The sequence below is a fragment of the Pseudochaenichthys georgianus genome, chromosome 9 (genome assembly GCF_902827115.2).
Source record: "Pseudochaenichthys georgianus chromosome 9, fPseGeo1.2, whole genome shotgun sequence".
Taxonomy (NCBI): domain Eukaryota; kingdom Metazoa; phylum Chordata; class Actinopteri; order Perciformes; family Channichthyidae; genus Pseudochaenichthys; species Pseudochaenichthys georgianus.
In genome coordinates, this window is record NC_047511.1 from 34,394,101 (window position 1) to 34,413,463 (window position 19,363).

The following is a 19,363-nucleotide window of genomic DNA, read 5'->3' on the forward strand; positions in this document are numbered from 1 at the left end:
GAGGATTGAGTGGGTGAGTGCCTCCCATGACCTCCCCTCCCTCAATCTCTGACTCGTCTCGTCCACCCAACTACACACATACACACACAAACATAAAAAGTGCACACAATGAATGACTCTCTGCCCGTTGTACCCACACCTCTGATCCCAGCTACAATTTTGATTAGTCTTGAAGGGCTGCAAGGTCAGGGCAGCACTGTGTGTGTGTATCTGGTGTTAGCTGATGCTGTCAGATAAAGGTCTTAAGCTCGGTTGGGGTGCTTTTTCTGTTTGTCTGTGTACACGTGTGTCCGTGACACAGAGGCTGTACATTGTGACTACTCCAGAGGTGATCGTGGCCTCTTCTAAAACAGGGATCACTACCTTTTGTGTGCGTTTTTGCACAGGTTTGTTCTTGTAAAGACTTGGAAAGTCATCCAGGACAAGGACATTTGGGCCGTGTTCAGCCCACAATAATAATTGTATAACGTGATTACTACAGGTACAAATGCAATTTTGTTTAAAATGTATCCAGGAAGGCCAGCATAAAAGGTATTGGATACAAACACAATGCAAATCTATGTTATGCTCCTTTGAGGCTTTGCAACTTAAGGATATCAAAATTGAAACAATGGGTTCGGGTGTCATATAGTAGAATAAGTGTTTACAGAAGAAAATACCTGGAATATGCGTTTGCAGATATTTGGATGGGCTACATTGCCAGATGTTTTTGCCAGATGATCCTGCTGGAGTTAAATATGAAAGCTTTAATATTTAAAGCAGTGCTATTATCAGTCTTAGTCTTAATGCATCTCGCAGTTCTAGTGCATATATGCGCAAGTCTCAATGCCTTTACAATCTTGCTTAACCGGGAAAGTTGTACATTTCCTTTTATTTTGGGTTATAAATTAGCATAACTCAGTTTCTGTCTCTGCTCATCAGCGCTGCTTCATTTTAAGGCCTTAGTTCATTTATGGAGACCAGACTGGGGGTTTCAACCCTTTTGTTTCTCCATGGTGCGAGAGGAGATAATTATTCTCTTTCTGACTCTCACATTTCAATGAAAAATGCATACAGCTGGGATTGGAAGCAGCTTATCAAAAGGTTAACTCTTCCCCACAGTTTACTGTGCCTACAAAGGGGAGCATTTCCAACAACAGTGGCAGCGTCGGGGCCACTTTGTGTTTTCCTGCTGTTTTGTTTGGGTGTTTTCAACATTGTCGTGACCCACCACTGGCCGAAGCTTTGTTTTCCTGAAGTTAACTTTCAATCAAGAGACAAGCCTGCTGTTGTTTGTGTTTTGCTCCGTGCATCATTTCTTAAGCAGCCATCAGAGCAGATTCACAGCCACATGATTCTAACGTGAATATATTTATAAACATACATTGTATATATATTTTGTGGAATCATCTTTCTGCTTATAATTAAACAATTACACAACGTTACATACAAACTGGTTTATTAGTCATCTCTGTCAACAATCACTAAATCGTTGAATACCTTTTTTCTTCTGGCCAGCCTATACCATGTGCTGTGTCAGTATGCACGTCATTGGGCTTGATAGTTCTTTAGATCATCTCATTGAGATTCAAAAATCTTATGCCCATTTCACCTTCACGTACACTGTATTCCCACATACACTACTGTCACTCATTTATACACACGCATGCACACACAGAGAGTTAACACACACTCACACTTGAGGCCTTATGTGGAAGGAGCTCTGCCTGGGAAAGTGATAGCAAGAGAAAAGAAGCTCTGGAGAGTAAGTTATCTCTTTAGATGTCATTGAGGGGCGCCTCTTTTCTCTCCCTCTCCTTCCCTCTATCATTTTCCTCTTTCTTCCACTCTCTCTGTCTCCCTCTCTCTTGTTCCCACTTGCTCTCTCAAATCTTGCTCGCCTCCAGTGGTATTCAGACAGTCCAAGGACAAAGTAGAGATATGCTGGGAGCAATGGACTGTCCGTCCGTCTGTGTGTGTGTGTGTGTGTGTGTGTGTGTGTGTGTGTGTGTGTGTGTGTGTGTGTGTGTGTGTGTGTGTGTGTGTGTGTGTGTGTGTGTGTGTGTGTGTGTGTGTGTGTGTGTGTGTGTGTGTGTGTGTGTGTGTGTGTGTGTGTGTGTGTGTGTGTGTGTGTGTGTGTGTGTGTGTGTGTGTGTGTGTGTGTGTGTGTGTGTGTGTGTGTGTGTGTGTGTGTGTGTGTGTGTGTGTGTGTGCGTGCGTGCGTGCGAGTGTGTGTGAAAGAGAGAGGGGTTGATGTTCAGTCTTTGAAGCTGTTCTCCCCTTGTCCAGACAGATCGGAGTCTCGTCCCTCTCCGTTTAACCCCCTGATGCTAAATCACACACTCGTACACATATAAAACACACTTCCCGGCTGCAGAGGACACACATAACATCATAATGCACAGCTTTCCAATGCTGAGGTCTCACCCTTGTGTTAAAGGACTGTTACGTTCACTTCATTTGATATTTATTGACTTTTCAAGGTGATGGTAACGATATTAAATGGTTCATTTCCATAAAGAAGTACAATATATGTGCTGTTTTATAAATTATTCAGTGGCGAGCCGTCAGGGCCCTCTGTGAGGGCCTAAGATATTCTAAAAAATAATATTTGAAAACATTAAAAAAAAAAAAAAATTCATTCATTCATTCATTAGTTTTACCAAAATAATTTGATTTAATAGTATTTAAAATAACATGTCCAAATAATTAAATCCTTCGAATCTGTCTGTTCAGTTTCTGTTAGAATGTGAAGGGTTAAATCCCGTCTCTGCGAGTTACTGTGAAGACGGGACAGCTTGTTGGTCCCTCTCTACATTCACAGAGGGCCAGCTAACTCAACGAGAGAGTAATGTCAAATGACAGTACAATTGACCAATCGTATCTTCCCTCTAAATGGGCGGGCTTTATTTTCGCGGACTTTATGACAAGTTCCGCCCGCTGTGAAGTCTATGCGCGTTTCCACTGCAGCGGGTAGCTCGCTTTAAGCGTGCCGAGCCGTGCAGCACCCGTTTTTGGTTGCGTTTCCACTTGGCCTAGTAACGGCTAGCGGGTCCTAATTCACAGTTTTGTCTGGCCCCATAAAATCGTGGTTCTAGGGCCAGGAACAACCAGGCTGAGTCGGGCTGAGTATGCTAAACTAGAGAGAGAATCGCTGGCAAGGGGGCAACAACTACAACAAGATGAACATATTTGACCGTGATTTAATTGTAATACACGTTTCAAAATGATGCCGAAGTAACAACATACTGATACCGGTTAGTAAAAACCATGAATTAATGCTTTGACAAGTCTGCAGACAGACGGCAGGCGAAAAATCCTTTTAAAATGCGTGTTTTATAAATGGAGCTTGGCTAAGCTAACGTTATATATGCTCCGACCGTCCACACTCACAACAACGGCCAATACAGGCATAAATAAACCAGCGACTGTATTCGCCATGACACAGGCAGTCTGTGGTTTGTACTTGTTTAACTTTTGTCTAGTTTCTGAATAGACAAAATATGATATGACAAGATATGAGTGCTAAGAGCTAACGGCTGTTGTTTTTCTGGGGCTCTCATTAAAGATGACGTCACGGCTCCGCCTACACTGCGTTACTATAGTAACTACCCCAGTTCCTAAACTGTAATGGAAGTGCAGCATTTGGTGCAATGGCGCGTCCTAAAACCCGGAAGTAAGCTGCGCTCGGATTCCCTCGACAGGAAGCAGTGGGATTTCTCCATAGGATTTTGGAAAATAGCTTGAAATAAGGTCTGTGGAAAACGAACCTGTTCAGCCGGATAATATCCACATGTCTACCCTACTTTTAATATTTTCGAATCATAAATCTAATCGATAGATTTATGATCGATATATTTATGATTAGCATAAGTTCGTTCATGATGGCTCACTTCAATGATAGTGATGACATCGTTTGCAAACTTATTAACCGAGTCATTTTCAAGATTGAGTTACAATGATAAACTGGAGTGGCAAAGGATCAGCTGCATGACCCCGCCATCAAGTGCTTCACCCAAAAGGACAGGAGGATGGACTTTGTGTTTAAGTGATTTGATCATCAAAGGTAGGCCTAAGTCATTTCCAATGTGGGCCGCAATGCCGACTTAATTCATTTGTAATTGTTACTTGGCTGTGGGTGCCCTGTCATGATAGGTGTTTAGATCAATGGTGATGTTTTGTGTGGTAGAGGGTCGCTGTCATTGATGCGTTTTGCACCCCGGGCAGCTGTTTTGATATTCCGCTGTGACGTCATAACTTTTTTTCGAGGGAAGGGGGGGGGGGGGGGTCAGAGGGCCTAGGTATAAAAGTCACGGCTCGCCACTGAAATTATTATTAACAAGCGTAAGTCTTGTGTTTACAGCGGTCTCTATATTATTAAATCATGTAGTGTATCAATGTGGCCTTGGCTTGTCTGACCTAACTAGACTGAAGAAGATGGCCCCAGGATCTGTGGCTCTGTATGAAGCGCACACACAAACACATACATACACAAGAACTCACACACACAAAACCAACCAGATGCCTGACCTACCTCATGCCACACGCACACATGAAATCCATCCCGGAGACAGACTTCTCGCTGTATGTGTGTGTGTGACGCGCCTAATGCGCTCTCTCAGACAAACAGGGGAAATCCTCCTTGTCTTGCCTTGTCCATCACAGGCCATCTCGCTGTCCCAGCGCACGTGGGCTCCTTCTAACCCTCCCCAGCCAGTCTCAAACCCAAGAGATTTAACCAACACACATGTATACACACATATCCACATACACAGGCCCCTTGGCTCCAGCCAGGTTCCCCTGACGCAGGGACACACGCAAGCAGGAAGTTAGAGGAGAGGTTTGTGTCAATTTGCTTCTCTTAGAACACTTCAGGTCTGACCCTCTCTTGACCGGGCAGCTTCCTCCTCCTCCATGCTCCGTAAACAACCACATCCCAACGACTGAAGGCATGCCGGCTCGCCAAGTGTAATAACATCACTCATGTTTTCATGTGAGACAGGACATCTACGTGAGTAAGGGAAGCTTCCTCACGTAGATATGTTTGTGTGTTATGGTCGTGTAGCAGAAAGAACCTTGTGTGTGTGTTTCCTTCTGGGTTTTCTCTGATGCGGGATGGCAGACCTTCGTCATGGAAGAAACTATGTTAACCTGTCACCTTAGCAGTCTTCTCCTCCCACTATTTATCCATTGTGTGTCCTTAAAACACACATGCGCACGCCCATGCACGTTTGTGCACAGACACACACGCACACACATGCACAGCAAAAGAGGGGTTGTCCACTGATCTTGTTGAGTGTGTGTCAACTCCATTAGCACATTCTCAGATAGGGCCAGAGCCCTCTTATCTGAGGCGACCCATTAATTACACTTTGTTCCCTTAAGTGATCTATTTCAGACTTGCCCCGCCCTCAACACCCACTCTCTGCTATCTCCACCCCTGGCCTGTTCTTCCCCCACCTGACCTCCTCTCCTCCACTCCTCTCCTCTCTTCCTCCTTTCATCCATCCAACACCAACACACTTTCTCCTCCTCTGTGTGTGTTACAATGCATGGGATCATCATGTGAAAAGTAGCTCTACACATGCTATGCAGCTCTATGTATGTGTGCCAAAAAGTTAATTTGAGCCTCTTAAGCCCCTGTCACACTGTTCCGAAATTGACACCCGATGGACACACGATAAAGGAAATGTTCAAATTCGGCTGTGATCGTAGCAACATCGGGCCATTCGTGAGGGCATCTCAGCCATCGTATGACCGCCAGTGGAGTTTCTCAGGCTCCGGCAGCAACTTCGTGAGCGGCAACTTCGTAAGGCACTCGTGAGGGCATCTTGTCAAATCGTGTCATCTTCGTGTTATCATCGGTGCATTCACCCTCACTCTGATCGGGGCGAATGCCCGATGGCACCGATGATAACAAGATGCCCTAACGATGGCCTTACGAAGGGCAAAATTGACACACGAATTCAACACGAAAATGAACCTTCGCAAGGTCCTTCGGCAATTTGTTGGCATGCCAAAGATTTTGCCACCGCTCACGAAGTTGCTGCCGGAGCCTGAGAAACTCCACCGGCGATCATATGATGGCTTAAGATGCCCTCACGAATGACCCGATGTTGCTACGATCAGAGCCGAATTTGAACATTTCCTTTATCGTGTGTCCATCTGGTTGTTTTATTGCACAACAAAATCATGTAAACATATTATGTAAATAACCCAATTTGTGTTCTGTGAAACTGAAAAGGATATAATATATTATTTTGAAGGCGAGTTGACAGGAAGTTGTTGTTGCTATGGAAACAACAACATGACGGAGAAAACGTAATATCTTCTACATATAAAGACGGAGAAAGTAAAGAACAAAGTCTGAAAATATCAGTACAGTATCATAGTACTGTAACATAATTGTTTGTGTTACTTTCGTTGCAGTTGTATGTCTTAAATGTAATGTAAATGTTGCCTTCGTGTGTGGTTCGGGGCCATCTTCGTGCGAAATTCACAATTCAATATTCGTGTGTCCATCGGGTGTACATTTCGGGACAGTGTGACAGGGGCTTTACAGAGCGCCTAGATTTAGATGTCATTGCAGCAGAATCCAAAACTGTGTGGAAACCCTGCAGTCTATTTCACACCATGTTCAACAAGACAGTATAGCTTGTTTGTATGTTTGTTTCTACTATGATCATTGTAGTAAATGTCAATCATTTGCATCCAATGCGTGGCTCTCAGCTAGCATGTTGTGCGAAACAAACTTTGGGTCAAACACATTTACACTTACAGTTTCTGTTTTTTAAAGCTGCTATGTTGTCAATACCGAATGTCCAACTTTTTGAATTTTTTTTTATGGATTGTGTTTTTTGTTATGTTCTTTGTTTAAAGCAATATAATGTAGCTCCTTCCTAAGACGCATTTCTACCTTGGGGACAATACTATTGATCTATCTATGACTATGTTGCTTTAAGGGTATCAAATCTGCTTCATGCTTTTTATAAGTGGCAATAAGCCCTGGCATTGTGAAGACCATGCAACATTAGTTCTCATTGTAAGCATGATAGCACCAAGTGTAGTTATGTATAAACAGGGGTGACATTTAAGGATGATTTCAATTAATTAAACATTCACCCACCATGCTGCTAGTTTATAATGCCTTTAGATACTTTGCAGTTATACCTTGTTTTGCACAAAGCATGGGCCAATGGTGTTAGTGGCTGTGCTTTATTCTTCTGTAGAGCTCATACAACCTGGTTAGTAAAGGAGGGCTGTATGTAAGGTATGTGTGATCACTATGGCCTTGTGTGGATACGGGTTCTCACACTCAAAGCTATCTATTCTGTGACCATTGATTCTGAATGTGGACTGTGTTTCTTACAGGTGCATGGGGGCCTCTCTCACACCTCGCCTCCTCTTCCACCTCTTTGTGGTGGAAGTGTGTGTTTCTGTGTGTTTTTGCTTTTTTTCTATGCCAAGTATTGTCCTGAAGGTGCAGGAGTGTGTGTATGTGTGTGTCGTGTGAATGCGTGCGAGTGTGTGTGTGCGAGTGTGTGTGTGTGTGTGCGAGACCTCATTGTGTTGAAGTGGAGCAGAGGTTGTGTGTTTATGTGAGCGAGGAGAGAGTGTCGTATGGTGAAGTGGTGTGTGTGTGTGTGTGTGTGTGTGTGTGTGTGTGTGTGTGTGTGTGTGTGTGTGTGTGTGTGTGTGTGTGTGTGTGTGTGCGTGCGCGCGTGTGTGTGCGTGTGTGTGTGCGTGCGTGCGTGTGTGTGCGTGCGTGTGTGTGTGTGTGCATGCGTGTGTGTGCATGCTCTGTCTTTGGTAAGGTTGCCTGTCCTGACCCTTGCCCAGGCGTCATGATGTGTGTGTGTGTGTGTGTGTGTGTGTGTGTGTGTGTGTGTGTGTGTGTGTGTGTGTGTGTGTGTGTGTGTGTGTGTGTGTGTGTGTGTGTGTGTGTGTGTGTGTGTGTGTGTGTGTGTGTGTGTGTGTGTGTGTGTGTGTGTGTGTGTGTGTGTGTGTGTGTGTGTGTGTGTGTGTGTGTGTGTGTGTGTGTGTGTGTGTGTGTGTGTGTGTGTGTGTGTGTGTGTGTGCCCTTGTGCTTATGTGAGTGCATGTATACGCATGCATGCAGTGCCTTCACTAATGGACAGTCTTTGTGGGGGCCTCTCTTTTCAGCCATGCTGCTTTTGAGACACATTGTGCCCGGGCATAGAAACAGAAGCTCTCCATTGCCCCTCAATAGGCCAAAAACAAAACCGTGTCAGGCGAGCTAGCAGCCCCTGAGTGTTTGCCATTTAAGTCCTGACCAATGGTGGTGCAGATGGAACAAAGGGCCTGGACAGGCAAGGAGGCCTACACTGTTTACAGTGCTAATGTCTGGGTGGCACTCCCAACAAGGCCCCTCCACACACATACATGTGTACGCACACTCAGTCACTCAATCTCTCTCGTTCAATGTGCCTCTCTTCCACATACTTCCACTCAATCAACAGGTACATGTGCAGAACTTGAGAAAGAGAACATAAATATGTGAATTGTTTCTAAGGAAAGTAATAGCAGAATTGTTGTTTTGTATACATTGCATTGTTTTCAAAAATGTGAAGATTTTTGTTTCATTGTTTTTTAATGTTGTTTTTTTCAACTAATTAAAAAGTAACCGGTTTTGCTGTAGACAAATTCTTAGCAACTTGTTTTCACATGTTGTATACTATGCATACATGCTCACTTGAATATTACATTTTGATATTTATATGTGATTGTAAATAAATCATAATTTTATTTCATTTATTTCAATATCAGAAGTAAATAGAAAGAAAAGGTCTTTATCCTGTTTCAAAGTGTGTAATCCTGTTTTAGTAGAGGCAAGTAAAATAACTGACATTGAAAGGTGCTGTCAGAGGGGAGGGCATGTTTGGGCTTTCGATTTTTACTGAGGAGGAGTGGGGAGAGTATGACACTGGTATCAAATAGCTTGTGCTGTCCTTGGACCAGGGTTATCTTGTAAATACCGCGCTCCAAGTCTATAAAAGCGAGGGTTCTTTATGACGGCCAAGGCCACTCATTCATGTTAAAATAAAAAAAGCACTCAGTGCAGTCTGGGTCTGGAGGTGGCGAGAGGGGAGGGATAGATGAAGGAAGGGAACTGAAGGAGAAAGAAGTAGAAAGTACATTGCTACACTGTCTTTTGTGTGGAGTCCTTGTTGTCAAAGTTTTACTCTTCCTGGAATTATTATATGGAATATAAAATACACTGAACAAAAATATAAATGCAACACTTTTGTTTTTGCTCCCATTTTTCATGAGATGAACTCAAAGATCTAAAACATTTTCTATATACACAAAATAACCATTTATCTCAAATATTGTTCACAAATCTGAAAAAATCTGTGATAGTGAGCACTTCTCCTTTGCTGAGATAATCCATCCCACCTCACAGGTGTGGCATATCAAGATGCTGATTAGACAGCATGATTGTTGCACAGGTGTGCCTTAGGCTGGCCACAATAAAAGGCCACTCTGAAACATGCAGTTTTGCTTTATTGGGGGGGTCTGAAAACCAGTCAGTATGTGGTGTGACCACCATTTGCCTCACGCAGTGCAACACATCTCCTTCGCATAGAGTTGATCAGGTTGTTGATTGTGGCCTGTGGAATGTTGGTCCACTCCTCTTCAATGGCTGTGCGGAGTTGCTGGATATTGGCAGGAACTGGAACACGCTGTCGTATACGCCGATCCAGAGCATCCCAAACATGCTCAATGGGTGACATGTCCGGTGAGTATGCTGGCCATGCAAGAACTGGGATGTTTTCAGCCTCCAGGAATTGTGTACAGATCCTTGCAACATGGGGCCGTGCATTATCATGCTGCAACATGAGGTGATGGTCGTGGATGAATGGCACAACAATGGGCCTCAGGATCTCGTCACGGTATCTCTGTGCATTCACAATGCCATCAATAAAATGCACCTGTGTTCGTCGTCCATAACATACGCCTGCCCATACCATAACCCCACCACCACCACCACCACGGGCCACTCGATTCACAACATCGACATCAGAAAACCGCTCACCCACACAACGCCACACACGCTGTCTGCCATCTGCCCTGAACAGTGAAAACCGGGATTCATCCGTGAAGAGAACACCTCTCCAACGTGCCAGACGCCATCGAATGTGAGCATTTGCCCACTCAAGTCGGTTACGACGACGAACCGGAGTCAGGTCGAGACCCGATGAGGACGACGAGCATGCAGATGAGCTTCCCTGAGACGGTTTCTGACAGTTTGTGCAGAATTTCTTTGGTTATGCAAACCGATTGTTGCAGCAGCTGTCTGAGTGGCTGGTCTCAGACGATCTTGGAGGTGAACATGCTGGATGTGGAGGTCCTGGGCTGGTGTGGTTACACGTGGTCTGCGGTTGTGAGGCCGGTTGGATGTACTGCCAAATTCTCTGAAACGCCTTTGGAGACGGCTTATGGTAGAGAAATGAACATTCAATTCACGGGCAACAGCTCTGGTGGACATTCCTGCTGTCAGCATGCCAATTGCACGCTCCCTCAAAACTTGCGACATCTGTGGCATTGTGCTGTGTGATACAACTGAACATTTCAGAGTGGCCTTTTATTGTGGCCAGCCTAAGGCACACCTGTGCAATAATCATGCTGTCTAATCAGCATCTTGATATGCCACACCTGTGAGGTGGGATGGATTATCTCGGCAAAGGAGAAGTGCTCACTATCACAGATTTTTTCAGATTTGTGAACAATATTTGAGAGAAATGGTTATTTTGTGTATATAGAAAATGTTTTAGATCTTTGAGTTCATCTCATGAAAAATGGGAGCAAAAACAAAAGTGTTGCATTTATATTTTTGTTCAGTGTAGCTAACGTTGGATGATGAAGTTAATGTGATGTTCTCCTCTCTCTGGGCTTTCACTCAATTTTGTTTCTCCATATCTCTCTGTTTGTATTCTAAGTAAATAGAGTCCCCTCAGCGGCCCCTGTAGCTAGTGATTCAAGTTCCTCATCTCTGGATGTGTAATGAGTTCTGCCTTGTTTTTGTCTAACAACAACACACAATAATAACCAAAGTAATTAAAAGCAGTACGAGTGAGATGGGGGGAGGAAGCAGACCCCGCTTACCGATGAGCATTAAAAATGAATTGCGTTCAAGCAGGAGTGGTATTACTGGTTGGATGAAACAAGCTCTGTTTTAGTGTTTTTTCTGTTTAATTGTGTTCTTTTGTGATGCCCCTGTAGACGTGTGCAGGCTCAGTACCATGTTCATTTTATTAAAAATGAAGGCACATGGAGTAGCGTGGCAGAAACAAATCCTACATTACACTGTCTGTGGGTTTGACGTAGTAGATGTCTTCGCCTTGAGTGGATATTAAGGGGTTGTGCTGGAGGGGGGGGGTTAGATTTAATTAGCTTTTTGAGTGAGGAAAACATCTCCATGTTTCGTTAGAGAGGACGGTGTTACTCTGGCAGTGTGACTGCTCGGCTGTCACCTGCCTGGGCACTCTTTGACCTCGTCTCCAGTGGCAACATTCGACAGACAGCCACGTGGGACAATATGACATTCTTGACCTTTACGCATGTCTTGAAGCAACATCACAACATGCATAACTGACTGTATGCACACAGTATCTGCACACAACTGTGCTCGCACATACCACAGAAGATCATCTAATATCAGAGAGCGTCAGGGGCGGAAATCCGATCGTCTGACAACCAGGATACAGATAGCGATTGTCCACCGCTGATCCATGCAACAGATAGTTTCCACAAACAGCACCCGGCTAAGGTTACAGCAAGGCGAGGCCCACACCCCACGCATTGCTCTGCCTCGCATCGAGACTAAAGCTTAGGTTACCGCTGATAGGAAATCGATAAGAAAATACACTGTTAGTGTTTGATTTTTGATGAAAACTTTGACAAGAGGAAATGAGAAAATGTTTGCTTCTGCATGCAATAATACCATGTGCGTCAGTCCTGTTAGTTATTCTGTTTGTGTTTATTTCGCTTCCTGATGATATCATTGTTCATCTCTTTTTTTTAATTGAAGCTTATTAAATGTTTAACCCAAATGTCAGTATATTTGATTAAGCACTCATAATTGTTTAAGGAAATTCAATTCACACAAAGAAAAGTATCATCACTTTACATTTCCCTTGCTTCAAAGTCCTCTTAATAATTTGAATGTGTATTTATGTTATAAATGAAGTAAAGAGATATGGCCCCTTCACATCAATGTAATTAGGAATCACAAAAAAAGTTTGATTCAAATGAAATAGGCCATTTGTACACAAGCAATTAACTGGTGCGGCTTTAAATAATGTAGCCCAGATGGAACCTAATTATAGTCGGCATGCTTTGATTCTGGCTTTCTGTCGGAGTATCACTCGGGGCGTCACTTTGGCTTTTCAGTCACCTAGCGTTTGTTTTGAAATTTGTGACAATCAGAGCCGATTACCATTTGTAACAGCATGCAGCGTTTGGTGCGGAGGGAAGAAAGCATGGCCCATAGCTATGGAGGAGTTTCCTTGTTTCCCTTATTACAGCTCAAAACTCTCCTCCTCTGTTCCCTTAACTCACTGCACACAAATGATAACAACTCTGTGTGTGTGATGGGGGGAGCGTGTTGAATTGTTTGGTGTTTTGGGGGATGTTACAGTGCATACGTGTGTGTGAGTGAACTTGTGTGTGTGTGTCTTGTACCAGTGTAGAGTCTCAGGGAGATCAAACAGTCAGTCAATTACCTTGAGAGGGCTCCAGTGGCTGTGACAGAGCGGAGGAGGCTAAATATCCAGGATCAAATACTCTCCTCTGCCTGTCACATAATGAGGCTGCCTCACCAGGCTCAGACAACACACTCAGAATGTTCAAACACAGGGCACGGGTTAGCAGCGGACTGAAACTCTGCCATGATCTGAGCAGAGAGCACGAAGGGTAGCTTACATCACAGACCGCATACCTGCAGTAAAACACCCCCCCCCCGAGGTGTGTGTGTGTGTGTGTGTGTGTGTGTGTGTGTGTGTGTGTGTGTGTGTGTGTGTGTGTGTGTGTGTGTGTGTGTGTGTGTGTGTGTGTGTGTGTGTGTGTGTGTGTGTGTGTGTGTGTGTGTGTGTGTGTGTGTGTGTGTGTGTGTGTGTGTGTGTGTGTGTGTGTGTGTGTGTGTGTGTGTGTGTGTGTGTTGCTTCACCTCAAGGTTTCAGCCGTCATCATTCCACATGCGGAAATAATCTCTGTTAAGCTTGCCAATGCCTAATGCTAATTACAAACACATTGTGAAAGTAAAGAGAATTATTTTGTGTGCTTCCCATGACAATAGCCGATGTTATGCAGCGCACAGTAACATCATTATTGCATTTACAATAAATGAGGGCATAATTGCAATTTCAATAAACTTTGTTAAATTAATGCAATTACAATGATCTTTTAAAAAATTAAGACATGGAACTTAATTGATTTACAGTTAATGCAAGAAAGCACACATCAATAAACAGTATTTCTTATTTTCAGAGTTTAATCCGTTTAATACAAGATAAACATTGTAATTCAACTAATTAAAATGGAACCTGCTCTTTTTCCCGTTAGAACTGGGTTTGACAATACATTAAATCAATTCCTTTAAAAAAAAGAAAGAAAGAAGTAAAAACTGCTTATGGGTTGGAAAACTTTTTGAGTAAGCGTCTAAAATGGAGGACAAAGGTCATTGGCTGTTTATGGGTTCACTCACACACAAGATACAGCCAGATGACACCTCATCGATCCCCACATCTTTTAAAGATATTACTATGATTTGTGGCAGAGCTGAGGTAATTCTCTCTCCCTTTCCCCACCCTCTCTTTCTCTCCCTCTGTGTCTTTAGTGGCTAGTGAAGCCTGGTCATTGGGGTTCCTCCTCTAAATCAGCCGTCACATCTCAGCTTTGACAACATCCATTAGGTTCGCCACACTTTGGCTATTAAAGGAAGAGCGGACGTAAGCTGTTAAAGGCCTATTTAAGCCAGTGTGAGAGTGGGTTTATGCCTCAATGTGTGTGAGTGTTGTTGGGTGGGGGCTCCATCATATAGAGGGGTGGAGCTTAACTCCAGAGTCATTGGAGGGGCACAGGCTCATCTGCATATTGGCACAGAGACGCCCCCCTGGTGACCCCGGACTGCGATGGGATAGGATGGAGAGGCTGGCGGCGTTCCGGGGGAGTTCACCACCAGTTCAGGGTGAATGAGAGAGCGCTGCGGCATTGATCGTTTCTGCGGGAGAAAAAAAAAAAGAGGACAAAACAGAAGTTAAAACACTAGTGAGGGAAAGACCGATAAGACCGGGGAAATGGAGGAGGAGGAGGCGGAAAAAGATCACAGTGCCTCAAATTGGATATAAATGATAGATTAGAGGTGTGAGAGGGCTGTGTCTTTGTTTTCCAGGGATGGGTGTTATGTTGAGCCCTACACAGGTAGCAGAGTCACTGAGAGTGCGGGGTTATTGACTTCCATGATTGCCAGGCCAGTAAATTTGACCCAAGGCACTGACTGCAGCCTGCTTGCTATATAGCGTGCGGCACAGTCCCTTATCTCAGAGTGATCGAGAACCCCCTTACATAATAGTACACACAAATTACACACTCACACAAACAGAACACACCAACTAAACCCAGGTACACACTAAGACCCAACACTTACCCCCAGTCTAACAATCACACACACACACACACACACACACACACACACACACACACACACACACACACACACACACACACACACACACACACACATGTGCACGCGCATGCACGCCATCTCCATTAATGCGCCCAGGCAGGGGTCAATCTAATAAACATGGGGTCAGTGCAGTGGTCATCAGAGGCCTGTCTATAGTGAGAGAGCCTTTAAGGTGCTTCCTAATTGTATCCCTGCGGCCTTCTAGTCTAGCTTTTTATAGCCGATCGCATGTACACAGGAGTATGGAGGAGAAAGGCACTGAAGAGAGGAGCTGAAGTAAAGTGGTATTTTTAATGTACTACTGATTTGACTCTTCCACAAGGGTTGTGGTTTTCAACCCTTTTCTCCTGGGACCAGTTGTTTTCCTGCAACCCAAACTGATTTCAGATACTAAGCTTATCCTGGTTTTTAATCCTCCCGAGAAAATTGTAGGGACACATTTTAATGTTCTTATCTTACAAACAAATGCAAGTCCCTGCGACAAAAATAGTTAAGTGTGCAAATAAGGATTCAAAACTCATTACTTCAGGGCTTGTATTCACTCATCCTTTCTCTGTAAACACATGTACATTTTTGTTAGATCCATCTATCAAGGGATGAAACTCTTAATATCATCTTGCGGCAACCCTATTCTCCCTCTGGGAAACAAGAGGGCACCTTAATATGGCTTCTCCAGTCCAGTTACAGTTAAGTTGCTAAGCAGCTGAGCTGCTAGCCAGCGGCGGCAGAAACAGGCCATTATCTCTTAGCGCTCATGCTGAATGGTTAGCGAGTAGGAGACGAGGCGTGCAACAGCTGCAGCCACGATCTGTCCTCATCATGGACGCTCCGATGCAGAGCCAAGATGTTTATGTAGCAGGACTAGCTGGCATAGAAGAAACACAGAAACTGCCATTTAGTTTGCAAGCTAACTAACTAAAATGCTGGCAAGCGATAACCTAACCCCCGAGGCGGGCAGCAACCGGAGGCGCTTGGACCAGATTTCAGGCTCCAGTGACCCCAACTTGGGAACTGGCTAACCTGGAGGAGGTCAGAGGGAAACCCAGCACTGCTGCCCCAATCCCCCACCCACCACTGCCAGAGCACTTGATATGCTTGCTTGTTACCTTCTCCAACTTCTGTCTTGCCTATCCTCAATCAGCCCTAAGAATGAATGACTACCGCTTCACTGGTTTCGCTTAGTGCCCCTATTGTGCATAACTCTTGTTTTGTTGGAAGGTCTGAGATGGAAAGAGGGAGGTGCAGTGGCGTTGATTATCAGGTATCCACTTGGATAACATACAAAGGCTGTCCCATTGGACTAATAGGTCATAGGCTGTCAAGGCTCTCATGCATTGGGCCTTGATGCAGTACATTGTGGGATTGGTGGCCTTACAAGACTAAGAAATATCATCTGTAATTGCTTAATTTCACTTTTTGTGTTTCCATAGGTGTAAGCTAAATTGATTGATTAATGTCAGATTAGTTACCATACACTTTCTCCCAGCTTCACAGTCAGCAAATATTTTGTGAACCATGCTAATGTATGTCTTTATGTGTGTCTTTTACTTGTAGGCACAGAGCGGCATGAGCTGACCTCTTGGATGAGTTTCGACTCCATCTTCAGGTTCTTCAATAAAAGCCTGGAGACGAAAGAGGATGAGGAGGCGGAGGAGACCTCCAACACTGTTACCACACGTAGCAGCTCCCTTAAATACAAACACCAAGATTTGTAGAGGATATCCAAAAATGACTTGGAACGAGAGGAGATGGAGTTGTGTGGCAATGGATCAGAGAGGGGGGATGCAGAAAGGGAGGCTAAGGTTCCAGATCCTCTGATATTCCTTCCTTCCCCTCTCCGTCTGTAACCTCCAATCTTTTTCTCCTCACCCTTCTCCCTGAGTGTCATTCTTCCCTTCCAGCCCTCCCTGGCTGTGCAAACACATAGCCTTGTTGTTGTAGGAGACAAGAGTACAGGGTCACCATGTATACATCACAATAACGTTTTGCATTACTTCTAGATGAGCGCAACTGTCAAAGCAATATGGGCCTGAGTGTTAGCGCTTCCCGTGGGCTGTGGCCTGGCTGCGGGTACGGGCCATGGCAGCAGAGATTAAGGCTGACAGGCGCTGTGCACAATGCACTGTGGTGCACCTCTAATTGTCCTGACATCAGCCTGAACTGAGCTAATGCCCCGCCTGCCCTCCAGTCTGCACTGCTCAGTCTCTCCCTCCTCCCCCCCCTGGTCCTAAAGCCTGGGTTACTTACCCTGACATCAGCTCATGCTGTAAGGTATATTATCAAGCTGATCAGTGGACATCTTCTTTTTTGAAATCCCTTGCCCGCCACAAATGGGTTTTTTTCAAAGAGTGAACACATACTCTTTACTGGGGACCATTTATTTTGTTTTAACAAAGGGTTTTTGTGTTTTTACTTTTTTTATCCTCCTCTGCACATGCAGTCAGATTTTTAAAAAATTATTCTTCCTTTTAGCTTAGTGTCAATTTAGTTAAAACCTGTGCCATATATGTTGGGGATTGCACCGCTATAATAAGAGATCTTTTTTAAATGTTTCAACTTTGAGCTAAATTCAAATGCAATGTCTCATACACACATTCCCACTATTCAATTTTTTTTCATATTGAGCCAATACTTCAGCTGAGAGTGTTTACTTTAGAATTTCTCTATGATTGATTTGCGAAGCTGTGGAGAGTGCATTTCTATGTGTTTATTATAAATATGTCCTTTTTTTTCAATTTGACATCCTTGAAATTGATGTCTCCGGATGATTGGATGTGATGAAACAAATAAAACAAACACATCTGTGCTGAATATGAAAGATTCAGGACACTGAGCATATTTAAAATTACTTAAAGTCAAGCATCAAAATGGGTTGCGGGATATCTCATTTTAACAGGAGCCAGAAGTCAGCTCAAAACTCTCATAAAGCCTCAATATATCACCTTACATGTGTCAGGAAATCCAAGATTTCAATATTATTCTAAGCCTGAATGATATTTCCTTAGATGTTGGAGAAATGTAACATATCTTTTTTTTTACCCCTTTTTCCTCCCGCCAAAGTACTCTTCTTGTGTACTTAAAAGTGACAAAGTCAGCTCCCTGCTCAGCGGCATAATCTGACTAAATGACACAAACATAATAAAAAAAAATCCACAAGGGTGTGCTTTATAAACCACTCAAGGCTTAATGGAATACATTTCTAATATGTCATGACATTAGTTAAAACTCAAACTGGTACTAAATCTTATGATACCTTAGACATCTTTCTCAAATATATATATATATATTGCATTCTTTACTTCGAATAGTTCCCATTGTTTAACTTTTACACTGTGAAATCCTGCCCCTCCTGTGTGCATGGTTTAAGGCTTTTGTAGATTATCTTCCTGCTGTAATGAGACAACTGTGGCTGATGGTTGCAGGCCTAATTTTCTTTTAATGTGATTCAGATCTCTCCAGGTTTCAGCAAAGAAGTTGGTTTATTATTTGATTTGATGAGTTTCGTTTCAAGATACATTGCTCATCTTTTCTGCTTTTCAGCTACAATCAGTTCATTTTCACTCCATAATTTGTATATTGTTGCCTTAGGAATAAACAAGACTATGTTCACTGTTTATAATAATATTGAGCAAGCCATATGTGAATGGAACTAAAGATATAAGAGCAGCCTAAATCCAAAGTACAGTGTGCAAATAAAAGGGGACTAATTTTGACAATTGCTCTTGAAGACTTGTTTTGTTGTGTTGGTTTAAGAATCATGCATATTTTTTTTATATCGCAAAAGTCTTTGGATTTTGACCACAAGTGTCCTGCCCGATCTTTGTCTCGTTCTGTTTGTAACTATTTTAGTTTTAAAAGTCTTTAATCATTATTTTAAAGTTGATTTCATTTTTTAATTAAGCTATTAAAGCTCTGAAAAGCAAATAAAATTAACTTTTGCATCCTACTGTTTATATTGTGTCCACACGTTTTTTTATGACTTTATTATTGATTTGTATTTCGTGTTGCTCTTTATTCCCTCTTGTTTTTCTTGCAGGAGTAGATTACTGATGCCGTTGCAGAACACTGCACGTTAGGAATGTGAAAATAAATCAGCAGTGCTAGAAAGTCAGGTACGATTTCATCGAAGAAAGACAGAGAGATGCTCCCTAGAGTGTAAAGCAGTGCTGCGGGACAAGAGAGTCGAGCAGCGGGTGAAAAATGACCTGAGAAATCATCTCAAATGACGTTTGAAAGCTAACCGAGAGAGAAGACAACTAAGAGGCATTTGCTCATAATCGGCCGTTAGTAGCCTATCCATTCCTTTGTCATGTTTCTAAACAATCCAAATAACCAATTTCACTTCATTTCAGTGTTAACTATAGCACTTACTGTTAGGTTAAGCAGTAGATAATAGTTTCGCATTTTAAACATGTAGTTCAGGCTATTCTGAAAAAGCAATATCTTCCAAACGTTTCTCGTCAGCGTGTAGCCTGCTAAGTCACTCAAGTGTGTCAAAAGGAAAACAAACTATAAACAGTAATTCCCCTCTTTTTGGTCATTAATTTTGGCAAAGTGAGCCCCCCTCCAACTCAGCGAGGTTTTACAGCATCATTTGTTTTCACACGGTGAAACCGATCAGGTCATTAAACGCCCCCTCAATAAATCTTTAGAAATCTTTTCCATTAACCCCTGAAC

The 19,363-nt window shown here is 43.3% G+C and overlaps 1 protein-coding gene across 2 annotated transcripts in view; it reads left to right on the forward strand.

Moving 5' to 3' along the window:
• Positions 1-18,632, forward strand: part of arb2a (ARB2 cotranscriptional regulator A) — a 156,054-nt gene extending 137,422 nt beyond the window's left edge. For both annotated transcript variants that reach the window (XM_034091155.1, XM_034091156.2), the window contains exon 11: positions 16,241-18,632. In XM_034091155.1, the coding sequence (XP_033947046.1) occupies positions 16,241-16,401 (161 nt within the window). In that variant the 3' untranslated portion in view covers positions 16,402-18,632. The remainder of the gene's footprint in view (positions 1-16,240) is intronic.
• The last annotated feature ends 731 nt before the right edge of the window (positions 18,633-19,363 follow it).